At 38.5% G+C, this 25,366-nt stretch overlaps 1 protein-coding gene across 1 annotated transcript; it reads right to left on the reverse strand.

The window, feature by feature from the left end:
- Positions 1-855: 855 nt before the first annotated feature.
- Positions 856-19,110, reverse strand: ELOVL7 (ELOVL fatty acid elongase 7). Its single transcript, XM_068423331.1, has 8 exons — positions 19,060-19,110; positions 13,727-13,820; positions 11,239-11,429; positions 8,755-8,835; positions 8,252-8,308; positions 6,395-6,500; positions 2,709-2,845; positions 856-1,455 (listed from the first exon to the last, which is right to left on the reverse strand). The coding sequence occupies exons 2-8, from the start codon at positions 13,788-13,790 to the stop codon at positions 1,252-1,254; spliced, it is 840 nt and encodes a 279-aa protein (XP_068279432.1). The 5' UTR covers positions 13,791-13,820; positions 19,060-19,110; the 3' UTR covers positions 856-1,251.
- Positions 19,111-25,366: the final 6,256 nt, after the last annotated feature.

A 25,366-nucleotide genomic window follows, 5' to 3' on the forward strand; every position in this document is an offset into this window, starting at 1 on the left:
CTTTGACTTCTATACATGTGTGAGCCTAACAACCTGCCTAACCATGGAAAACAATGTACTGGTTATTTCTACACAGACTGGAGTCACTCCCTGTCACCACTGCCTGCCCCACTCTCAGCAGCTCAGAGAATGGCACACATCTTTTTGCCCAGTTCTGGACAAGGCAAGTGGTGCTATTAATAGAGAAACTTTAACCTTGAATTGTTAAAAACAAACAATAATAATCATGAAAAAACAACAGAAAATCCTTCTAGGCGTGTATTTCAATGGATAATGGAAATGGAAGAAAATAGAGCACAGTACAATCATGCTAGGTGACATTTAGGCTTCAATCAAAAAATATTTTTTTAAACTTATTTGAGGACTAAGATTTTAGTTACTGAATTATAAGATTTTTTTTTCCCCCTTAAACAGCCTACGCTACCAATATCAAAATATATCCATAGATACACTGAATAAGAATTATATTAGGCTACTTTGGTGAACAAATCAGTAAGATGTTTTGATCGTTACACTATAAGACGGCTCACATAATCCTCAAATTAGTAGGTTTCCGATATTTAAAAGTGTTCAAGTGAGTAGAACATGAAAAGAATTATCTCAGTAAAAGACAGTAGATCGAAAAATCTATGATCTTCAAATGAAACGCCATACCGTGACAGATTAACATACATTCCTTTCTTTAAAGTAATACAGTTTGTAAACATACGTAACAATGTTTATGTGCTAACTATATTAATAATAAGCTTTAGATTCCATAAACAGTACTTATTGAAGATTCATTCTTTTAATACAATGCAGCTGACAGTCTCAACAACTTAAAACATTTAAGGTGAAGTAATTTTTTCCCCTCAGTGTTCAAAGTACTCAGTACTTGTCATATACTTTAATACATTTTTAATTTTTAATACATTATAATTTTCCCAATTAATATCTTTACTTTCATGCATCTTCTAGATAGAGATCATCTATCCGTTCATTTCTTATAGGCTAAACATGAACAAGTTTTTGAAAAAAACACTTTTTTTCTTTTCTTTTCTTTTTTTTTTCCAATCAGAGACCCGCAGTGCTCCCCCCACCCCTGAAATTCTGAATCCCAAATAACTTATGGTAAAAATACAAATTCTGTTCTGGAAGAAAACATACAAAATATACACCATGTAGTGTGTGCACCTAAATATCTTGATTGTCAAGTAGTGCAAGTTTCCACTTTGACATACACTTTTTTGTTTTTAGAGACAAGAGTTTGTTTCACTGATCTTTGCTGATCCCATTTCTTGCCATCTTTGGTAGTCTTTGCCCCTTCGTGTAAGCGTGGTACCAGAAGTGAAGAAACAAGACTAAAAACATAGAGCCATACAGCCAAATAATAAACATGAAAATTGGATACTGGTATGGACAATCATCCATGATGTAGATTTGTCCTATATGGCCTGTAACCATAATAAACTGCACCTGGAGGAAAAAGGTGAAGAAAACAAATACTTTTAAAATAAATTACAAACTTACTACAGAAGTTTAAAAAGATTCAGCATAACTAGCATACAGAAAAACAGAAAGTGTGTTTGTGGGGAGGCTTTTTAAAATGACAGAGATGCACCTTTAGAGCCCCTCTCTCAAAATGTTACTCCACTGAAAAACATTTTCACAGAGTAAAGAAAGAGAAGTCCTGGGACAAACTACATTACAAGCAGCACTGAGAAACCCATACTAGGAGTATGGGAGTCTGCCCTGGCCAGTTCAGCGAAAAAAGAACAACATTTGACCTGTGACAAATGGGAGGCTCCTTTAGAAAAATTAGCCAGAAAAACAAAAAGGCAACCATTGTAGGACTGAACATGAATTCCCACCTTCCTCGCACACTAGCATGTGACACATAGGTCTGCAGGTCCCAAAAACAATTTAATGGAGGACTTAAAAAAAAAAAATTCCACATGAACTCCAAGTTAATAATCCACTGGTAGTGCCGCCATGAGAAAAAGACTTTAAGTAATAAATATTCAAGTTAAATTGTTCAGAGCTACATGTGGTTACACGAGCTATTCTATTAACACCAGACCTGGTGCAAGCAGACAGCCATGGCTGCTTCTCCCTGCTCCTTTCCCTTCTCCATCAGCATCCTTGCTCAGGCCAAACTAATTGTTTAGCCAGAAGCTGAATTTTGAAAATTCGGCTATTAAAAAAGCCAGGCATGAAAAAGCACCCAGAGAAGTAACGTTTTGAAAGTGATCTAATGCTGATAAAACACTTTATGTAATTACTGCAAGAGTATTTTTTAATGCTGTGAGTTAGAGAGAGGTAAATTCTCTAAACACATTTTCTATGACAGAATAGACATGAAATGCTAAAGAAATACTTCTTTTTCCCTTTCCTCACTACTAGTCACACATGTATTCTGTACATTAATTATGTTTTCTTGGTGTAAAATTAGATTCTAATTATTTTTACACAGGCAGTGAGTTTTGTAAATATATTTACCAAGTACTGCATTAAAAAAATCTGTGATTATAATGAACGCTGAAGTCAGCAGATTTAACTGAGGGGAGCTCACCACTTTTGTTTTACTCAATTAAAACATAAGTAAACCTTGTACCAACTGTAAGCTAGACAAATGAACATAACTAAAAGTACAAATATATTGCATTAAGTCTGTGTTAGCCACAATCAGCTTTCTGAGAGGTGTTTACATCAATCAGAAAATTACTCACAAGTTGTATAGTTGTCATGTATTTCTTCCACCACAAATATTTATGATAGGCTGGTCCCAAAGAGCATATTCCATAATAAGTGTACATGACTACATGGACAATACAGTTCAGCAAAGCATGAAATGTTCCTAAACCACCTGTAGAAAACCAAAACATACTAGTATTATTGCATCAGGTATTTAAAAGGCCACCTCACGTCCTAGTAGTTTGTTTTGAGTTGGGGTAGAAAAAACACGTACCACAAAACCTACAGACTTTGATTAACCCTCAAGGTATTTAACCTGAATTGGGTTGATACCAATTCTGAGGGATCGCGTCAGTTTCCTTTCTCAGAAAAGGTTTATCCAAGCCTTTCTGAAACAGCCAATCTAATTACCTTTAAAAGATTTTAGTGGAATTTTTTGTTCTTTGGGTTCATTTTTTTAATTTTTTTTTTTTTATTAAAACTTACACATGATGGAGATGCAGAGAATTTAGTAGAAACAGTGCTCCTCCTGTTTACACCTCTTTTCTAGACATCATGATTGTCACGGTTTAAAGCTGGGCCAGTTATTAAACCTGTGGCAGATGCCCTCTGTTATCCCCCCTTCTCCCCCCAAAGGGAAAGGGAAAGGGAAAAGGGAGAGAGACTTCCGGGTTGGAAAGTTAAAACAGTTTTAATAAACTATAATAATGAAAAAGAGTATAATAATAATAATAGAAATAATCAAATATATACAAATATATAGACAAAACCAAGAATGAGCTCCCCTGAAGTCAGCCACGTCACCACCGGCACTGCAGGGCAGGCTCCGGGAAGGCCCAGGCTGGGCCTAGCAACGGTCGAGAGCTGGATTCAGGGATGCACGGATCGGGATCGGGGGCAGCAGGAAAACAGACGGAGTCCTCCTTGGACACCAGCCATAGCAGAAAGGGGCGAGACCCTCGTGATCCCCCCCCCTTTATACCGAGAATGACGTGTATGGGATGGAATACCCTCGTTGGTCAATTTTGGGTCACCTGCCCTGTCTGCTCCCCACTGCAGCTGCAACCCCCCTTCGGCTCTTCACTCATAAGCAGTGAGGAATTCAGCAGTGACCTTGGTTTCTCTAAGAATAAGTACAGCAAGAGCCTTACTGCACAACATCCCTACCGGTGCCTCAGCGATAACTACAAACTTCGGGCGTTATCAGTCTTGGAGGCAGACACTGTCTGCAAACATGCAGTTAGTTTCAGAAAGTGCAGTTACTTAGAGGAGACTTAGCTGAAAGCAAAAATCACTGAAAGGAAAATCGGCCTGGTTTAGGCCAAACCAGGACAATGATGAACTTTGCAAAGCTCTGGAGGATAAGTAGTAATTCTCTCCCCAACACAGATTTCCAGATTCTCAGGGAAAGAATCACAGTTTCAGATCATTAAGTTTTTGGAATCATGACCTAAGTGAGGGTCTCACAAATCCATGGTCCATCTCAAAATCACTCAGAGGGAAAAGGAAATTTAAGACCAAGTAGCCGCACTTGGGGCAAATTCAGGACTGCAACTGGTAAGATATGAACATCAAAAAGCAAGTAAAGAAATACTCCTTTCCTATTGGATCAGCAATGAAGGTAGATGATCCTGCTCAAAGTAATTTTATTTTTATGAACACAAGAAATTATAGGTAAAAATGATCCAAGAAGTGGCATACACCGAAGTTTTTTTAATAGAAATACCAACATGAAAACACTGAGCATCAGGAAGAAAACAAGATGACACAAAAGCAGACGTTTAGTGAGGAAAAAAAAGCCTATTTTCCACTAAGAATCTTTCAAGTTAAAAATAAAACATATATTGTGATTTTAATAGCACACACTAATCCTCCAGCCTGATAGATAATAACTCCTTCAGCTGCTATTGCAAACTTTCTTTGAAACTTAGCTCTTTGTATTTTTAAAAATAATTTGAGTGTGCTTACAGTTCAAATGTACATACTTTTTTTGGCTTGCACAGTGAATATTCAAAAGAAAAAACAAATAGTTAAAGCAGAGAAAAAAAAGAAAAAACAACCTAATCAACAGTACAAAAATATACCCCCAAAAGCAACACCATACATAAGCACCATTTTAGAGTTTTCTGTTAATATCAGATCAGAGAAAAATCAGCATCTCCATTCAAACTGATTGTTTTTTTACACACAGGTTGAAAACTTGATCAATGCCACTATTTAGAAGGAGAAACAGTGATGAAACTGAATACAAGATAATCATCAGCAGGACTGAAATTCTTGGAAAAAATTTGAAGTTATCAAACAGAACAATATTTGGAAAGATTTGTATAAAGATAAGCAACAGAGTTGTAGGAATAAACACAGCTCTGCATGAATATAAGGGACTATTATTAGCAGAGGACAAAACAGTTCTTGCACACTTTGCTGGAAGTATTTGTCAAATTATCACACTGGAAATTTGAATCTGATGCAAAAGCAGTAGCCTGTAGCTGGTATACTGATCTGATGTCCAGATAAAAGGCAGAAAGTTAATCACCTATAAATGGAAACTTTTCAAGGTTTAAGAGGAGGGACTGTTAGTTGCTAGTTTGGTTTTTTTTTGCAAATCTATAAACACACTTAACTGTATGCTGAGAAAACTATTCACAATTTCATCATTAACTTAAAATATCAGTTCCTCAGCAACATTTGAGAAAGACATGACCAGGACACCAGCTTCCTAATAACAAAAACTCAACAAATACAGCAGAAGGATATGCTTCCAGGTCTTATTTTTGTATTCATAAAACAGACACTAACAGATCAGATTTAATAAGCAATGGTTCTTTTCATCAATTTGTCACCAATTTTCTGGGAGAGAAAAAAACATGCCAGAGAACACGAGTGAAGAAACATGTAAAAAGCAAACCTATTTCTTGGTAGAAACTCCTAAAAAAGTCTCACACCCTCCTCGAAACGGAAAACAAAATGACTGTGCATTTCTCCACTCTGCGCTTATCAGGCTATTCTCACAGCAAGCTGTATTTATTAGTGGTGCACACTAATAATGTAGCGCAGGAAGATGCATGCATGGACACACAGAACAGGAAAGGAGAAAGTGAAGGCAAGCTAGAAGTGGACAAAGACTTTCAATTCAGTACAACTCAAGTAAGTTTCTGTAATAAATAAGGTCCAGAAAACATTTCTGTAGTTTTGTGAAAGCCAAAGTATTAGAAGTAAATAAACCCCAATTATGCTACCTAAAGCCAGTAAAAATAACTGCAACAAAGCCTGAATAACTTATTGAACAGTAAAAAAGAATGAGAACGCAGTCCTCCCCTCCAACTCAGTTCTTACATTTCAGGGGTACAAATGGCTTGGAAGTCATTTCAACAGTGTTATCTGCCTCATACGTCTCCCCCACCACTTCTGATTTTGCAGTCACATCTCTTTTTCATGTAATAACGCTCTTTGCTTATATACAGCTCTCTCCCCTGCACCTTTCCTCCCTCTATGAGAAACCAACATTGCACAAAATGCTGTCAAATAGGAAAAATGAGTACTCCCCACCCATTTAAATGATGATAGTGCTCTCAGATGTTCCATGAAATACTGCAGACATCTAAATTTAAAAACATTGATGTTTGAATGATTTTTACTTCTGTTCTTTAAATACTTTTGTCTAGCATAGTTAACTTCTCATACCAGAAGATATGTACAACTTAAACTCTCTCTCCACTACCTGCAGCAAATTTGACTCCAAACCACCAGGTCCATGGCATGATGGAATGATGAAAGACATGCAGGAATGTAACTTGGTTGTTTTTCTTACGCAGCACAAAAAATATCTGAAACAGATTTTTAATGAACAGAATGTTACAGGAGATAATCAAGCCCACCATATTTACAGAAAACTGTATGCATCAGTGCTGGTTCTCACTGCTGTGCACTTAAAAATTCTTCACAGTTGCAATCATGGGAGAAGGGAACCTGAGGCTGCAGATATGCGGACTAGTTTTCAAAAAAAAAAAAATAAAGCAGTATGTAAAAATCCACCTGTGAAGTCTCAGAAGCCAGGGCAAGCTTTGAAAGCAAATGTCCAAGGTTGAGCCATCACCTATGTGTGCAACAGACAGCAGAAGATGGACTTCCTTGAATTGAGAAGTATCTAGAAGCATCAGATTTTAAGACCCCTGAAGTACTAAGGCAAGGCCATTTGAGAGAATTAACCGAAGGACTGGTTACAGATAGAGACAGTAGAAAATATTATGTTATAGAAATAGCACTTTATTATGAACACTGACTTAGCTACCCTTGGAAACAGGCAAACGGGACAGAATATATGTAGGTATTCTTAATCGACATTCACGGGCCACATTTTAAAGGACAGACTTCAAGGGAAATGTTAAGGGAAAACAGAGCAAGAAAACTGTGTAAGGAGAAGTCAGGTCATGCAAAGGGTAGTACCAGATGGCAAGCAAAGGAACACAGAAGAGAAGAAGCAGCCTGCTGTGCCAGGGAAAACATTTGGAAACAGCTGACTTAAATACAGCTAAGAAATTGCTTTTGCAATAAAACCAAAAAGATGCTGAGAAACAGGTACTGATTGGGTGGATTGAAACAAAACAGATTTTTTTAAAAAAAGAATTTTTCAGGCCCAGGACTAATTAAAAAGGAGCAGTCTAATCAGTGGGTAGTGAAGGTAAATAGAGGACTAAACTTGTCAGGCTTTTCCAGTTTTAGCATTCCTGGCCCTTCCATTACCATTCCATTTGGCTCAGTGAATAATATCTTCCAGTGCTGAATCATGAGCATTGGATGTTAGATAGATGAAAGTTAGATAGCTAACTTTGCTCGCAGTCTGTAGAACATCCTAACTGCTCATGAGTCAGCTCCTGAATCACCTCTATTGTGCACAGTAAGGCAAACAAAATCACAGCTGATTCCAACACTCAGAAGCTGGTTTATGAATAGCTAAACCACCTCTACTAGGTGTCAGTCCTAGGAAGAGGGGAAGGCAAATGGCTGCTGGTGGTGAGCGAGGTCTGCATTCTGCTTCAATGCATTGCTGCTCTGTCTTTCTTTGAAACATGTTAGAGTGCCAGCCTAATATCAAATATATCTACAGTCATGACCATGAAGGCATACAAATGCAATTCAGAGCAGGTAGGTATTTCAATTTATGCTGTATTCAGAGCTGCTGATACAAACATTCTGAATATGTAAGATAAAATCTGAAGATGACATGGAAAAAAAAATCAACACGATCAACACCACTTTTTATCTGCAGTGTGAAGACAAGCATTGCCATAGCACAACAAGTGAGTGTATTCAGCTGTTAAACAAGTTGTCAGGGCTTCCTAAATTTTTAAAGGTGTGTTCTCTCATTAACATTTTTCCTGATAATCAAGGAATGACAGTGCAATGGGACAACAAGGTGAGAAGAGATAATAAGGGTAAACACCTTGATAGTACTCCAATAATTGAAGGTTGGAGGGCTAAATAACGAGCAATTTATGCTCCCAGCCCCTAACAGCACTGGTTCCTCTACTGTAAAAGGAAACATGACTACTTCTTTTATTAGGCTACAAATACTTACAGTGTCTAATAATTCAATGAACTTGGAAAAGTAGTAAAGCCAACAAGTTCGTACCATCTGCAAGAGTAAAACCAGAAATTGTCAAATCATAACAGTCATAAATAAAACTAAGCAGCTGCAGGAAAAATAAGTAACTATATAAAAAGAAAGTATTGGGACAAGTAAGTGGTGTCACAAGGTTGACAGAAATATTGAAACACATGGTTTGATTGGTTTTTCTTTAAAAACACAAAATATTTGATTGGTTTTTCTTTAAAAACACAAAACATTTTTTAATCCCAAAGGAATTTTAAAACCAAGAACAAGCCAACAAATGCATTGCCTCTTTTTTTTTTTCCCAAACAATCAACCCCTCCAGTTAACTCACATGCCCTACATTATGCAAGAGGGCATTTCCATTTCGCACATTCCACTCTACAGCAACGCATTTGGTTGTTCAAAAAGCATTTCCAAAAATAAAGGCACTGTAGCATAACAATTCAGCTTTGCTTTTAGCAACTTACTCTTAGAGCTGTAGGTGACCTCGAGTAGTCAACAATATCGCACCGAAATGAGTACCCTGTGGCCCAACCCGACATAAGAAACTGGAGCAAAGAAAAGGGAAAGGGCAAAGATTTACTTAGATCTTTTGAAAAATTCATTAATTTTGGATTACTTTCACAGTCACTAAGCAGGAGGGGAAAAAAACATTAAAAACTTGTTGAAACAGCAACCTTGTCAATCATCTACCTCTGTGTGGGCCAGCTACCACAAAATCCTCTGCTGCTGCAGATTAATGAATTTCTAACTCCAGGACCACACCCATGGACAAGAACTTTCTTCCTACACCCATTATCTCAGCATTAGTAACCGAAGAGGAGAAACAGCTGTATCTCAAAACCCAGGTTAGAAATGCAACTTACTGTGTAAATCAGACCACAAAACTAAATCAAAAATTTTGAAATTTTTTGTAAATTGCTATCACAGCCAAACATCTTAATACTGAAAAGAAACCAGCAGAGCATCTTAATACTGAAAGAAAACCAGCACAACAGAAAACTATGGCTTAGTATCATTAAAGATAAGAAACTAATCAATACGCACTATATTTTTAGTATCACAGTTTCTAAAATTTTGCTTAGTTAAACTGCATGATTCAATTAGTCTTTCACTGATATGAGGGATGAGAAGCTAGGGTTTTACAATCAAGAGCACACGCATGACCAAGGGACTGTATGTAACAAATATCATTTAATCTTTTATCTTGGGATATATTAGAGCTTGGATGAGAGCAACTTTCTCAATGTTACATTTGGCTCATTCTCCTGCCAGCCAGTAGGACTACTGCATCTTATACTTGTTTATAAAGAGCTTCTCATCCATTGATCATCATCATCCACTCATGCATGATAAGGAGGTTTGGCTCTCTTAACAGATTGAGAGGTTTAGTCCATGACTGCAACAGATGTTTAACTTCCTAAAAGAATCAGTTGTTTAAATAAAGCAAGATTTGAAACACCACCAAGACAGCACAATACTAAAGCACCCACCCAATGGCTTGGATACAAAGAGGGAAAGAATCAGCTTTTTGCTGGGAGCCAGGCAACAGCAGAGATTCAATCTGTTACACTCTATCCATGCATTCTTTCATGAAATTTAAAGGTGGAAGTCTTGACAGCAGATTAATTGAATTAAGTGTTACTTTCAGACACTAACAGAAGTTTAGTATGTTTTTTGTTTCTGAGGGTTATAACCAAAACTTATCACTAAATCACAAAAGGAACTTTGGTGATTTTTCAAATCAAAGTAAATAGTAAATGTGGGCATCTTGCCCACCACTTATAGCAACAGTCATGACATAATAGTCACAACACAAAGCAGCTGCTGCTGCACTGCCTGTAGAGCGCTGTTAAAAGAAATGTCAGGCAGTTCACTGTAATTCATGATGAAATTTATGCAAATTGAGCTAAAAGAAAGGTATCCTGCCAACGTGGCATAATCTGACAACTTTTCATTACCAGTTTTCCACACCTGAAATAGCCACATAGCTAGATTTAAGACAAAAAGGGTCAGTACTAGCATAGTGATGTTTCACCAAGCAAATGTTTAAGGCTATCATTCTCACAATGCCATTGTTAAATAGCTACACTTTAAAAAATAAAACAAAACAAAACACAAATAAAACCCTAAAACAACCCAACAGACATTAGCTATCTTAAGGTTTAAAAGCTGGTTCTAAATTAAAGCTTCTACTTAGTCTGTCCCATTCATGGTTATGGATTTTTAGGTCACTTAACCCATAATCCTATACAACTAATCAGGCTTTCCAGTTTTAGAAGTCTAACATTTGCTTGGACTACGAAATATAGCAAAATCTCAACATTTCTATTAAGAAAAAGAGCATTTACTATTTCCGGGAGGGAAAAAAAAAAAAAAAAAAATATCAGTGCTAAAGATTTTCATGTTGGTTTTTAGTGTTTGTTTTGTCTTGTTTTGTTGGTGGGTTTTGTGGGTTGTTTTTTTTTTTTTAAGGGTGAAGATGCCCAGATTAGATATCATTAGCTCCTGTCATTTAAAAGGCAGCTCTAACTGAAGATTATTCTACAGTAAAAAAACTCTATACAGTGTTTGAAATATCAGTGTTGACTATCACATAGTAAGACAGAAACAATTACAATAGACTAAGAAAAACATGTAATCTGCTTTATCTGCTATAGCCCAGGGAAATTAAATAAGTTATGAGGATTTTTAATTTTGTAAATTATACATAATGGCACATAGAATATTTTACAATCTCTCTTTCTAGGTATAACTTACTCCTTTTTTTTCAAGTATCAGCTCAATCAGTTTAGCATACTGCTTGGAGGAATATAATTAAAACAATCAGAATAATAGTTTTTTAAGAATTTCAGAGTGGGAATAATATTAATAAATTTATTAAAAGTTAGTAAGAGGATAGTTAGAGATATAAAATATATAAATATGTTACAAATAAAAGTAGTACTTACTTCATAAGTCATATATAAAGAGAGGGCTACCACACTAAAATTATAAAATGCCATTATCTGCCTGAGTTCAAAAGGTTTTTTATTTTCCATGAGTTTGGGTCCCAAGGAAGTGACAAAATAAATGTAGGTTCCAATGATAAAAGTTGTTGGAAAAGGTGAAGACATGAGTGGCCAGCCTTCCAGTCTTGGATCTAGAAGAGGGGAAGAAAAAAAAAGAGATCAGACCTTTCCAGTACTTCCTAAATCCTGAAACAGCTGCAGAAAGGTACTTAATGATTTAGGTTTTGCTGTCGCTGATTATGTTTCAGAGTCCATTCACCTCAAATCCATACCAAATGGATAACAAGCTTTAGCACCTCTAGGATTCAACACTTCTTTTTGCATCAATTCTTCACACATAATGAAGAGGAGACACATAAGGAACCCAGTTTTCGGTGTAGAGCTCTCGCCATGAAAAGTCCACATTTTCACACATGAATGGGACTCAGAGGGCAGCACAGGAAGGCAACATGCAAGCAGATCACTGAGGCTGCATTTCCATGTGAGACTTCATTCTTCTGGAAAAGCATGAAACTTATTTCACAAGTTCAAGTCAGAGATGTGAAGTAGCCCCACTTTTCAAGATCCTCGAGCATTACGAGCAGTATGGCATTAGACAAAGTATGGGGATTTTAAAGCAAGAAGACCTTCTGTCCCATCAGTTGGTATTCATAGCCTAGTACATGAGGCTTGTGCCTATTCAGTGCAGACACATCACAGCACCATGAAACACACTTTCATATTACAAGCCTCCAAACAGCAGAAGTGTTGCAAGTTCCTCTCCAGTTATCCCAGAGATAAGTATTGCAGAGAATCTTTCTCCTATACACGCGCCGCTCCATCTCCCTGCAGCTGAGGCTGGCAGGCACTCCCTCTGACCTTCACCATGATTCCACAGCATCCTTCTGTGGTTCATCACCAAGTCTCAGCTCACTAAAGACTTCAACAGTTCTCCATAAGCAGGAGAATTGACATGAACTTGATGTATTTTTTTTAATATATATTTTTCTCATTTTTATAAACTGACTTTTGAAAGATTGGTTTCTGAATGATCTCAAACTTAACTACTGACTCAGTAAACTGCTGCTTTCATAGTTTGCTGCTGTATTTTGGGGGTGAAATTACACCCCTGCAATTTTTGTTAAGTGTTTAGTTCATGGCCAAATGATTTTCAACCCACAGCATTTAAGCAACATTTCACTCATGATACTCTCTGTTGTTTACAGTCACAAGAAGTTTTAAAACAGATTGAGGAGGAAAGCCCATTATAATGCTGCTCAGAGCCCGTAATGTGCCCAGTGCTGCTGCCCACAGACCAATAAGGATTGTGAACAACAGCACTAGGCATTTGTACACCTTGGACTGCAAGAGAATCACCAGCTCTTCAAAACTGACTGCTTTTTCTGCATCCACCCCTTGCACTGATACTACCAAAACTTTCCCGTTCATCTTCCCAGCTTGATCCTGAGGAAACCATGTCCAGCCACTCACAGTACACTACAAGATGCCAAATACAAGCACTGGTAGGCAGGGAGATGAGGAACTCAAATTCTGAACTCATGGACACTGCAGCAGAAATTCTCCATCACCCAGCTCCATCCCAATCCACTTCACTCCATGAGTTACACTGATAAAACTCCCTTTTCACTTCCATGCTGTAGTTCTACAGAACAAGAGAAATGGTTCTCAGCTGTACTGGAAAAGATAAACTAGTAAGTTTATTGATCAAACCTTAACTGCTTCTCAAGTTTTCCCCAGGAATCAGCTAATCCTTGTCACTATGTGCCTACCACAGTGAGGAGCACTCAGGAATACCACTGCAACAGATGGGTTTTAACCCTGAACTTGACATCTCCTCTGTCATTTTTTGGTAAGCATGCAGAACCACAGAACAACAACATTAAAGCAAAAACATGTTTAATATCCTCTTATCAGCTGCAACAAGAGACTAACTTTTCTTTTCAAAACAGAACTGTGACAGACTTAATTACTCTGAGGATTAATTTTAAGATACTATAACTTATCAGGGTTTTTATTTCTTTTGCTTTGAAAAAGCAGAATACAGTAATACCGTGCACCTAGCTCAATTAACTGATAAAATACCATTGTTTGGTAATGAAAAAGAATTAAAGCTTTACCTTCAGCAGCACAGGAAAAACTATATATTCCCACAAGCCAGAAACTCTTACAGAAGAATCACTGTCTTCACTTTATTTAGCCTGAGGTTATAACCATAAACTAGCTCAGTTTTGCTTTTTTTCCTTTTTTAAAATGCAGAAACTAGTCTGTTCTTTCCAGTTTAAAATGTCAATAGGTAACCTTGTAAGTCTTGAAAACATTTACAGGAAGACAAAGCTACTTTAAGTTGATAAAGAGTACTCCTAGAATAGCTACACATCACTATTCAAAATTATTGAAAGTTAGTAAGTTTTAGATTTAAATGACTCACCGGCATCTTTAATCCATTCACCATACAGTAATACAGCCTTTGATGTCAGATTGCTAAAGGCCATTTTCACTTGATTAAGATTTTATGATGCTGCCTGAGTGAAAACAAAACAGAAATATGATTTTTGTAATTAATAAAATACAGGTCAATAAAGTGTTTTGGAAAAGATTTTCATGGAACAGAATGGAAAAAATATAGAGAGGGCTAACAGAGCACCACTTGTGAAATACAGATCAGGGAGCATTAGCTGACCACATTGCACTAGGACTGATGCTAATTTATAGCTGAGCTGTTATGTGCAACAATATGATTTTGTAATCTCTACATATCAAACAAGGTGCTTCCATACCATAAAGCGTTATCTCAAGAAACCATGCTGTGGTTAACTGTTACAGTTAAGGGGAAAATATAAATAAAGAGCAGCTGCTTAATTTAATTTTTATTGCCATCTCCACTTACAGTCCAAGTCACTGATAGGTGAAGAAGTTCAGCTTTGCAACATTTACTACTGAAAACTTTAATTTTCTAACTAAGAAGTATTTCTAAGGTAGATCGGAAGGAGGAAAGGTGCCAATATGTCTGCATACTCCTTTTAAATACAATAGTTAGCTACGTTATAATTAGTATGCAAATCACACTCTGATGAATCAACTGTTTCCACACCAGGATCATGAAGTCTCATAGTACCTCCAGCAATACCATTAACTCACAAAAATTATCTAGCCCATCCAGTTTGCAGGCAGCACCACCCACATATGTAAAACTTTTCAGAGAAGTATGCTTATATGAATACTGATTTTTGCTTCAAAATCGAGTGCTCAATAGCCCTTCCCTTGCCTCATTCCCCCTAGAAAATGCTTTTTTAAAAATCCCAACACATTCGAAGGGTGCCTCACCTATTCCTACTCAGTGTCTCACTTTGCCATATGATTTCTCTCCATACCCCTGTGCAATCTTCACACTGTATTCACCTTTGTCAGTCCAGGCTGCAGCCCACCTTGATAACCAGCTCCTTTCCCCTGGCTGCCCTGCATCTCCTCCAGGCTAAGTGAGCTGCAGGCTCGGACAGCCAGTTCTGTCCTCATGATGCTAATGCATCTTTCTCCTCAGATCTCCCCATTATCGTCTCTAGGGGAACCTGCTTTGGCAGGGGTTGGACTAGATGATCTCCAGAGGTCCCTTCCAACCCCAATCATTCTGTGATTCTGTCTTCTCATTTGTCCTCACCTTAACACTCCTGCAAAATAATGTCACCCTTATCTCCACAACTACAAGTACATCCTGTCCACTGCCATTTCACAGGAGTTTTTATGCATGTCGAAGTACACTACACTCACCCTTCATGACAAGATGCAACACAGACAAGCCTGCCTCCACTAGAGTTCTTCTAATCTACCTCTCCCAATTCTCATTTTGCTACCCACTTGTTTGCTTGCTTGCACTTCTGTCCAGTGTGTCTGTACATGGGAAGCCACCATCAATTTTCTGTTCAGAAAATACTCCCTCTGCAAATCTCTTTAAAGTTCACATCTTCCAGAAATACCATCCTCCAGCATCAGCATTTCCCAACGCAATGTCACTGTCTTTATGCTGACCATTTTCACATGCCCTATGTTCATATTACAATGTTTGGTACAAAGCTCTATGTTTATAAAGGTGCTGGCAAAATCTGAAGGAGCATGGGACATCCTCTTCCTTTTCTAATGGAAACTTGAGTGGCCCTCTTCCATTAAGCACTAGCAATCACACAGAAAAAAAGGATTTTAAGGTCAGAGACAAATTATAAATATCCCTGCCATCTTGCTCGATAAGCCAAACTATGGATGATGTCAAACATACGTAGACTCAGTCCTGTCTTGAACACCAGGTACCTCAGACTGTCCAACTATGTCAACCAGGCAACTCAGCTATAAGTAACTGGTGCTGGCGGGAAGTGTTAAAAAAATCTGTATTCTATAAATAATTATTTTATTAAAAGTTAGATTGATTACAATAAGTTGCCCTTAAAATCCAGTATTCTCCCCATTTCAGTCTCACGAGAACAGTCTATCAAAATACAAGGCATGGCAAACAGAAGTTACCTTGTTCAGCAGCTGTAACAATATTCTACCAAAGCCTACAGACACCTTGTGCACAGTATGGCTCAATATTTCAATAAAAATGTATTCACTGAATACAAATAATCACATTACATTTAATCAGTACTTCAACAAGAAAAACAGCTTACTGATTTCACTGCCAGTCAGTGTTCCTGCTCTCATCCTCATGAAGATGTTACTGGAACTCAAGGCTGGCTAGCTCAACATCCAGAAGATTCTGGTGTGGATGCTGGCTCAAAATGAATTGCCATTAATTACAGGTTTGGGGGTGTTGATTGACTTTTCCTCCCTCTTACAGTGCAAAGCTCTCATCCTGACAATTGCATCCTCACAAATACAGAATTCTTTACGTTTATCCACTTGACTAGTCGACACTGCATTAATTTTGCATTAGGTGACTGACAAATGTGCTGTCAGTGTTTAAATAGCAACTCTTACGCCTGATAGACACGGGGACCAAAACCAAGCTTTTTATCTGGAACCAGACTATTTCCAATATATTGATTCTGCTCATAGTAGAGAGGCAGCAGATGGAAATAGCAAATCCTCACGTTTCCCAGCCCCTGCCAGAAGGATGTAGAGGCATTTGTCCCACCTCTCCTGACGCCAGCACTCATAGCTCTTCTCCCTTTAAAACATTTCACAAGAGCTAAGACAGCAGAGGCTCTTAGCCTTCAAGGTCTCTTTTCTGTTCATAACCAAGCAAGCAAGATACAACTCCACAGCAGCTGCTAAACTTATTCTGAAAGTTTTTGCTGTTTAGTTACTATCCTTGAGAGAAGGATTTAACAGCCAGAGAGCAGCCACAGCCTCACCCTCACCACACAGAAATACTGACTGATAATTATTCTGAATCTGAAGGTAAGCGAAGTAAAGAAAGTTAAAACTAGTTATTCTAAGAGCAGTTATTTTCTTAACTAGCTACTACTTTTCCTTTGGAAGTCCATTTCTATGAACAATTGTTTGTATTAGGTTTTCGGGATTTTTTGTTTTTTAACTACTTACAAGTAGGGATAAAGGCAGCATGAAAGGTACTTTGTCTTATCCTGTTACATTTACTTCATACACAAATGCATTCATACTGGAAAATAAGATGATCAAGGCTTGCTTTTTTTTAAAATGGAAGAGCTAAAAACCCCACATACCCACACACAAGATAAACAACTAGCTTGTGCTTCAGAAAAACCAACATTTTTGAAAGACTGGTTTTTTACAGTACAACCGTGTTGTTAAGAAGTAACCTGACAAAGTTTTGACCATAATACAACCTTCCATAATGTTTGGCAGTTTTGAAGTCTACAGAACTTACCCTGTAAATGTGAGACTGAAAATATTTGGCCTGAAAGGACAAAGACTTGGGGACAGAGAAGGCCATTTATTAAATACACAGCTGTAGTTCTTCATGCTGCAAAGTCATCTGCACATTAAGCTTTTGTATAGCCACAGTTCAGTCAGGAAAATACACATTTAGCCTACATATCTGGTAATGTACTTACAGAATCAGCACATTGGCACTTTTATTTCCAATGTTTTACATTCTGCTTGAAACAAAATTTAAAAATGCAACTAAAATGCACTAAGAGTAGAGAATTTTCTTCTTTAAATAGAGTGTCTAGGTGGTAGTAAACTCTCAAAATTAGGGAAGTCACATTAGCAGACTAATTTTCAAAATTAGGTTATTTTAAACGACATATTGGAAGCAACTTACATACATCTAAAAATGTAGTCATATAAGTTCAGTCTGCCCAGCTTGAAAAGTTTTGAAGAACATAGAGGCAGTCTTCTGAAGCATACGCATTCAGAAAACAAGCACTGAAATCACCTCAAAAACATATGCAAGGTACTCAGCTCCTAGAAAGAAATAAGCAACATTTTTCTTTTTTTTCCCCTTTTCATTTAAAAAAGGCAATGGAAGTAATATCATGCACCTAGGTTCAAGCCAGCTGTGCTAATATCATTCCTGAAGACATCTTTAAACAAATGAGTCTTCACCGTTATAAAAATAGGGGGTGTAAGTGAGGCAAAGGGCTGTGTTAAAAAAGCAAAGTCATTTGCTGGCCTCCAGTCCCCCGCAGCTCAGCAGGAAGCTGAAAGAGCCCACTAACTGCAGCTGAGTTAGGGCATACGGCTTGGCAGAACTAATCTGAAGTTGGACCATTACTTTTCCTGGAGAGGCAAGGTTAGATGATAAGATCGTTTTCACCAGCCAAAAATGCCACAAATACCACCGTAAACCATACGAGAATGCCTCACAATGACAAGTAGTAGGGAGTAAGTTGTTGGAAGTGCTCAAGTTCGGTTAGCACACAAAACTATTAGTGATTCTTGTAATGGGAATTACTGGTATGCCTCAAACATTCCTTATTTTTAAACGAGAACAAGAAGTTTCTCACATTCCTTTGCTCAACCCACATGAAAGATATTTGGCATTCTTGAGGCTCATTTATTCCCCCTGCATAGTTTTTAAATATTAAAACAAATAAAGATTTGCTTTTAAATAGTCATTTTACAACAAGTGTTTCATGTTGATGGCTACTGAACAAAACAAGCAAACAAAAGAACTTGACAGAAAACCAAGCAAAATGAAACAATCTAATGTAAGCTCTGTCACTCCAGAAAACAAATTCTAAAACTCAGTGGGAACTAAAACCTAAAGTTAAGAATTCGCATTAGACAGCAAAGCTAATTATTAGAAAGACAGACAAGCTACTTTTATAGGGACCTCTTAGCAAAAGACTGGAGAACATGACAATACAGTACAAACTTCAACAGGATAATTTCCACCCAAGGCAGAACTCAAAAGCAAAGGTTCTGGAGCATTACCCCCTGGCCTGACAAGCAGGTAAGGACGGCTGGACCCTCCACCTCACAGAGCCCACAGGAAGCTGGGGAGAGCCTGCACAAAGCATTGAGTCACACAGATCTGATTTCAAAACGATAGCGTAAGAAATGACAGTAATACTGGCTTACATATTGAGGCACAATTATGAAACTTTCATGTTTCAGAATCACTTGGTATACTGCTGTTAGTTCTGCTCTTGAAGTTCAGGAGGTAATTAAATCAGGATGTTTCACAGATGGTATCATTAGCTTTACCTGGGAAATACCAGCTCTGCCCTTCCTATTTCCCATGGCTGTGTGCTTACATAATTGCAGTTATTCTAACTACATTACTCCCTTATGTCACATAGCAAACAAATACAAACTGTCTATTACATTAGATGGATTACTCACCTATATGCTGCAACAAAGTTTTAAACTTTAGCTGGGTGTTGCCAGTTGTTATGGATTTCCCTGAGAGTAGTTTCCGTCACCTTCCCCATCCTTTATGCCTTCTCTCAGCCACCCAACCCATTTTTAGAAAGATTCATCTCACAGGCAAGTTGGCTACATCCTGCTTAGCATGAGGTGGCCTTTTCTTTTTTGATAATATTGCTTGTAAACACTGTTCCTGTTAGATGACAGTTCTGCCCAAGCGAGTGACAGAAGGCAGGCCAGGCAATTCTATGCAACAGAAGAGAAATTTCCAAGAGAAATTTTGAGAGATGTATTAGTTACTTGTCACCTTGACAAAATTCAAACTTTGTCTTTGAAGCCAGTCCTTTTTAAAATATAAATCCTAACTCTTTTGAGTGCATCAACAATCTCTGCGTGTACATTTTAAAGTAGACATTGGGGAGAGAATAGCAAAATTCAAAATAAATAAAAATTCCTTTTAAAAAGCAGACATCCTAAAAACAGATGAAAGAGATTTAGAAACTATATTAGAATATCTACTTGTAAAGTTCCCCATTGGCAGTATTCAGTAAGAGATCTAATACCCTGTGTAGTCACCATTACTGGATTATTTACAAGGTACCTCTTTATTTAATGCTTTGCTTTTTTAAACTAGCATCAAATCTGCTGTTCACCTACATCAATAAAGTAGTCTGTAAGCAGCAGGACTAGTGAAGACACATTTCATTTCAATCACACTTCAGATTGGTTTTCTGCCAGACTAATGGATTTCCCATTCTGATGCTGCATAAAATAGACCACTTTGTATTTCCTTCCACACCTGCCTATAAATTGTTAAAAGAATGGATACCGCAGACTTCACAGACACAGAAAAGCCACTTCTGATGGGAAACGTTTCAGGTTATTCATGGGCCATAGGTACAGCCCCTTTTTGTGCCCAACTCACAGCCAGAATCATATAGACATTCTGCTGGTCCACGTACACTGATCCAGCCACCTGTGACTGCTGAATGGAAAAGTCCCAGTGAGCAGTCCCACAGCATCACTGCTGACAGGTCTGGTCCTCAAGCAGCTGCAGGACAAGTCACAGAAGCTCACTGACCCAACTAAAAAGTTTAATCTTTTGAGAAAAAAAAGTTATTTTTCAGTCAGCTTGGACCTGAAAGGCTGAACAGGCTCCTGCAAAGGGAACATTGAGACATATGAACTGGGATGGCGCAGGCAGGGAGAAAGGTCGGAGTAGCAGTCCTGTCATAGATCCGTTTAAGCTGACACTGAAATCATGTAGGGAGGACACAGGATCATCGTGTCCAGTCCTGCGTAATCATAGACAATCATGTACTAGAGCTGTAGTCAAGACATTCACACACTGCACCTCAGCAAGTCATCACCCTGCCCATCACAAGCCACAAGGGATGCTCTACAACACAAGAACCAAAGTCACAAAAATTACATTGTGCTAGAGTAAGGTAGGAAAAGATCTGGCATCGCCAATATCTAAATATCTTAAATGCATCACCTTGGAGTGCAGTGATGCACGTGAAAGTGATCCTAGGGACTAGTGTCCCACATCACGTAGAAAGACAGATCACGTACCAACAGTCCCTGCAATCATAGTCTGGAATGAAGTTTCTTTACAAGTCTGAACTCAGGTACCAGTTTAACTCAGGTATTAGAAAGACTCTGGGCAGGCCCCTGAAAAGATTCCCAGTTTCACTTGGGAACTGGACACTAGTGTGTCTTCCCGTTTTCTCTCCCTGTATTCCCAACATTTCAGAGAAAGCCAAAAAAATAAGCAGGGGGAAAAGCTCCTAGAATTTTAACTTGTTATCAGTGCTCCCCTGCCTTTACCATAAACTCTTTACTTGAGTATTTGCATGTCAGACATCCTGCAGCCTACTAGTCTTACCTGCTTACTCCTCTGCTGTGGTGAGTGGCTCCTGCACCCAGCTTAGGACAGAAGCTCTTCTCATTGGTCCCTCACTGCATGACTTGCACTTGGCTTGTTTAAGTTCCATTCCAGCTCAGTGATGCCAGCTCACAAAGTCACCCAGCCCTGCGGCACATATCGCATGACAACTTTCACCTACAGGTCAAAATAAGGTTCACCTATAATGTAATTATTTTTATTAATGCAATCTCATTTCCGTTAGATAATGATATATCACTACCCTTACCAAAGACCTTTGGCCAAGTATTGATTTAGTAATTGGGCCGTATCCGACTCAGGTTAATCTCATCCTTACCCAAAGAACTTAACAGATTCTCCTTTTTTCTCCTTGCTTATTATGTAACTAGAAAACTTTCTGCAGCATTAAAATTTTTCTTTCAAGACCAGATCAACTAAGTTGTTGGTCACTTTAAACAGGCTTTCACAAAACAAGAACCAGGGGCTAGACAACAGTAATACAATGTAATACAATCACGCTACACAATCGTGCTAACTCATACACCCAGTGCTTCCTGCTCTTTCCTCTACACATCAACATCTTCATAATATGCTGGGCTTTTACCCATTCTGGTTTTTTTCCTCTACAGTAGGGACAGTTCTGATAAATATATGTAAGAATTATTTACAGTTATGGTGTTTCTACAGTGCATACACATTGTTAGTAACCAAGCAAACCAGAATATAAAACTGTGCACTGAACTAGAAGGGTAAGGAGTGGTATTTACGTGCACTGCAAAGACAGCACAGTCTGGGTTCTTTAACCTGCATAGGAAGTATACTATTTTTAAGATACGATTTATAGGTAAGGTCTAAAAAGGCAGGGGGAGTGCAAGTGCTAAGTACTTTGAATGAAAGAGATCAAAGATGTCTGATGACACCAAAAGTTTGCATTTCATAAGACTAAAAATGAACGGGCCTTGCGGACACATCCACAGAACAGGACTAATGACATTTAATTTCTTCTCATTGAGGTGATGAAGATTACTTTTTTGAGTACACACTGTAGTTATCTGAACACTTTGGTAAGACTCTTCAACTTTCCACTGGACTCCCCTTTCACGTGAAGCATATGGAATGCAGATAAGAGTATCCTCATGTCAGTTATCAACACCTTCCCAATATACCTGGCAGGGGGCAGGCCACAAGCAAAACAGACTCAGCTAATGTTGCCAAGATATGTGATCAGTCTAAAGCTCTCCCTCCTTCTCCTCTGTGATGCCATTACCCAAAGTCTGTATCATTCTTGAACCTCCAGGTAAGATGGCTTAGAATTGACTCCAGTCATGAGTACTATTGCTTGTATCTACCTGCCTGATTAAAGTTACTCATGTGAAAAGATGAAAAGGGGCATGAGTGAGATTGTCCCCTTCCTTCAACGGCAAGCTGAGTCACTGAGTTGCCTCCATCATCTCATCTATCCTCATTAACAGTTAAGAGGTAATGCACATGAGTTAACTGCAGATGAGAATCTCATACATCCAATTAATTACAATAGAAGCAGTTTGCTACCAAGGAGTGGTAAAGAACTTAGTTTGTGTTTACCCACGACTTAATAGAACAATGACGTAAATTGTCATGAAATAGTCACAGCGGGGGGCACTCCATGAAAGCTAAACAAAAAGACAAATGTGGAGCCAGACTTCAGCTTCCAGAGAAGACTCCTTAAAACAAATGGGAACAAGTCTGGTTACACAGGTAACATATCGCTAATCCTGCTACTACCAATGGAAAAAAAAAAAAGACAAGCCTTCTTCTTTCCAAAGACATCTTGTAACCAAGTAATCAATGGCAACGTACCTGTAGCTATTCAGCACTGGAGAAAAATACATAACAACTAGACCACAAATTTCCACCTGTGGCAGACAGGAAGATGGTGCTGCCTTTTGTAACATGAAAATACATCAGAAAGGAGTTTCATAGGAAGGGGAGACAAAAAAATATATCTAATTACATTAAGAACACAATATTCACCTTAAGAAAGAAGAGGTGAGCAAGTAAAGTGGAAAATATTCATCATTACCAAAGGAAGAAGTATTTTTCTGCAATCATATCTTGCCTATAGCATACACTCAACCCAGCTACTGCCACTGTAGCTGCTGTGGTGCAAAGTCAATGTCATTTTATGGAACTTTTATTGCACCAGGTGTAATCTTGCTGGGTTCAGAACATTAGTAACTAGTAACATTGATAACACCGGTGCAGAGTTGCAACCTATTATTTTGTTCACTCTTTCGTGCAGCAACTTACAAAGGCTGAATTGCTCCCACACCGCTCACTCATGCTGATATGGTCTAATTTCCTTTACCATTGTTTCCCACTGCCTTGCACTTGCTCAACCTACCCACCCTCTGGATCCTAGGCTGATATCCTAGGCAGCAAAACAATGCGTTCCTTCTGCTCCCATTTTGCTTGCATTGCATTAGGCAGGCATAAATTTTAAAGGCAGCTGACCTAGAACTGACACCCTCCCTTCCCTCCTCCTCTTTTTCTTTTTAAGCTACCATGCAGCATAGCGGACATGCTGTTGAGCACTGTAAACATCAGCAACTGCACCCTCCCTGGGAGGTTCCTTCAGAAGAAAGCTGGAGCCAGCTGTGTGGGCACCCTCTGCAATGACCCACACAGCCCAACCGTGAACTTAGGGAAATGCGATACAGGCAGCTGCTGCGCAGCAAGAGGTGATGGCAGAGTCCGAAGGTGACAAAAGCCATCTTAAAGGAAATCTGTGCTAAGCATGTTTTTAAACGAAAGTCTCAGAACACTCTCTCTACCCAAGGAAGTGTGCTGACACTATGATAAAAAAAGCCACTGCTCCCAAGTTCAGTCTTGCCACATCAACTATGGTTGTGAATGTGCTTGTTGGAGTGCTCCAGGAAGCTACCTCTCTGCCACATCCTAAATCTTTCTAGTCCAGAGCTGGCAATTTGAACAGCTGCAGTTGGAGGTTCCAAATCACTGAGGGATATACAATGAGATATAAATGCCTTAGGTTTTGGGGGGTTTTTTGTTGTTGTTTAAATCAACGTTCTTCAGCATGATGAAAGGTCTAGTTAATCACTACAAAACGTATTTGTGAGTATTAGAGTCAGGCAACCCACAAAGGTACACTACACTGTTGTTTGGAGACTCAGGCCTCTCAGCCAGAACAACTAAAAGGAGCAGTATGAACATGAATAGACTTCTAATTTCTCCTGACAGTCTTGTTTTTTTCTCCTGCATCCCAAAGAAGATCTCCATTTAAAAAAAGAGAAATAATTAGTTTATACTTGACCAGAGTTACTGCAGAAGTGAAATACACTTTCAGAAATGGAGGTGAGGTAGAAAAGCCAGATGTCTCACAGTAAGTGCCTGTTGTACTCTGTACTCAAGGGAGGAATCACAGAGGGATGGAGAACAGACAGCAGAGACATCTGAACATTATGGACAGCTGGAGGAAATCACCCTGCAGACTCATCCTGTAGTCAAAGCCACTTGTTAAGGCTGCATTGTGCTTATACTTTGAGTCTAGGGATGAATACACGGAAATTAGTATATTATAAAACCCCATTTGATTCTGTTTGAAATTTAAGTAAGCTTTTGCGTACTACTCAAGCCGTCTTGGATGCTGTTTACACTACTTCATGGTCGACAGCTTTCCACAGCACCTTTCCCTTTTGAGGTGACTGCACCCCTTGGAGGGTGATCCAGTTTGACAGAGGTTGAGCACACAGTGAACACAAGAATGGGAGCACCTTTGCTTTGACTCAATACTAACAGCAGTTCCAGAAACGCTCTTTTCCACTTGCTATGCAGGTATCCTTCTAAGGACTACAGAAGTGGTGGACTTTCAAAGGGTTCCCCTGAAAGCCCTGGATGTCAGGACTCAACAAACAATTTAACAGGAACAGTTGAACTGGAACAGGAACATTCATAGCTGCCTACAAGCATTAGAGAGAGGAAACGTCCAGTCAAGGCGACTCAGAGCAGTCAAAGGCCTGTGGAGACAAAAGAGAAAGGCTGCTCCAAGAGCAAAGCAATGCTGCATGAGACAGTATTCAGATGACAACCTAACCTCAAAAGCTTACATGAAAACAAAATTCTCCATCACCTAAAAACATTAACTGGCTTGATTAGCAAAAATGTCTTACAACATTTTTTTAAACCATATCTTGTTATAAAAATCCAACTTTAAACATATATCATCAGTTCAATTTCCAAGCAATCAACATGCAGGGGTTTCTATAGCACAAAAGGCAAAGTAGAGGCTGATACTATGGGCAAAATCTATTAATGACATTACACAGCTGTGAAGGTTTACTTCTGCTCCAGATCTAGTTAGCTAGACCTTAATTCTTTTGCTAAGAGGAATTTTTA

The sequence above is a fragment of the Nyctibius grandis genome, chromosome Z (assembly GCF_013368605.1).
Source record: "Nyctibius grandis isolate bNycGra1 chromosome Z, bNycGra1.pri, whole genome shotgun sequence".
NCBI lineage: Eukaryota > Metazoa > Chordata > Aves > Nyctibiiformes > Nyctibiidae > Nyctibius > Nyctibius grandis.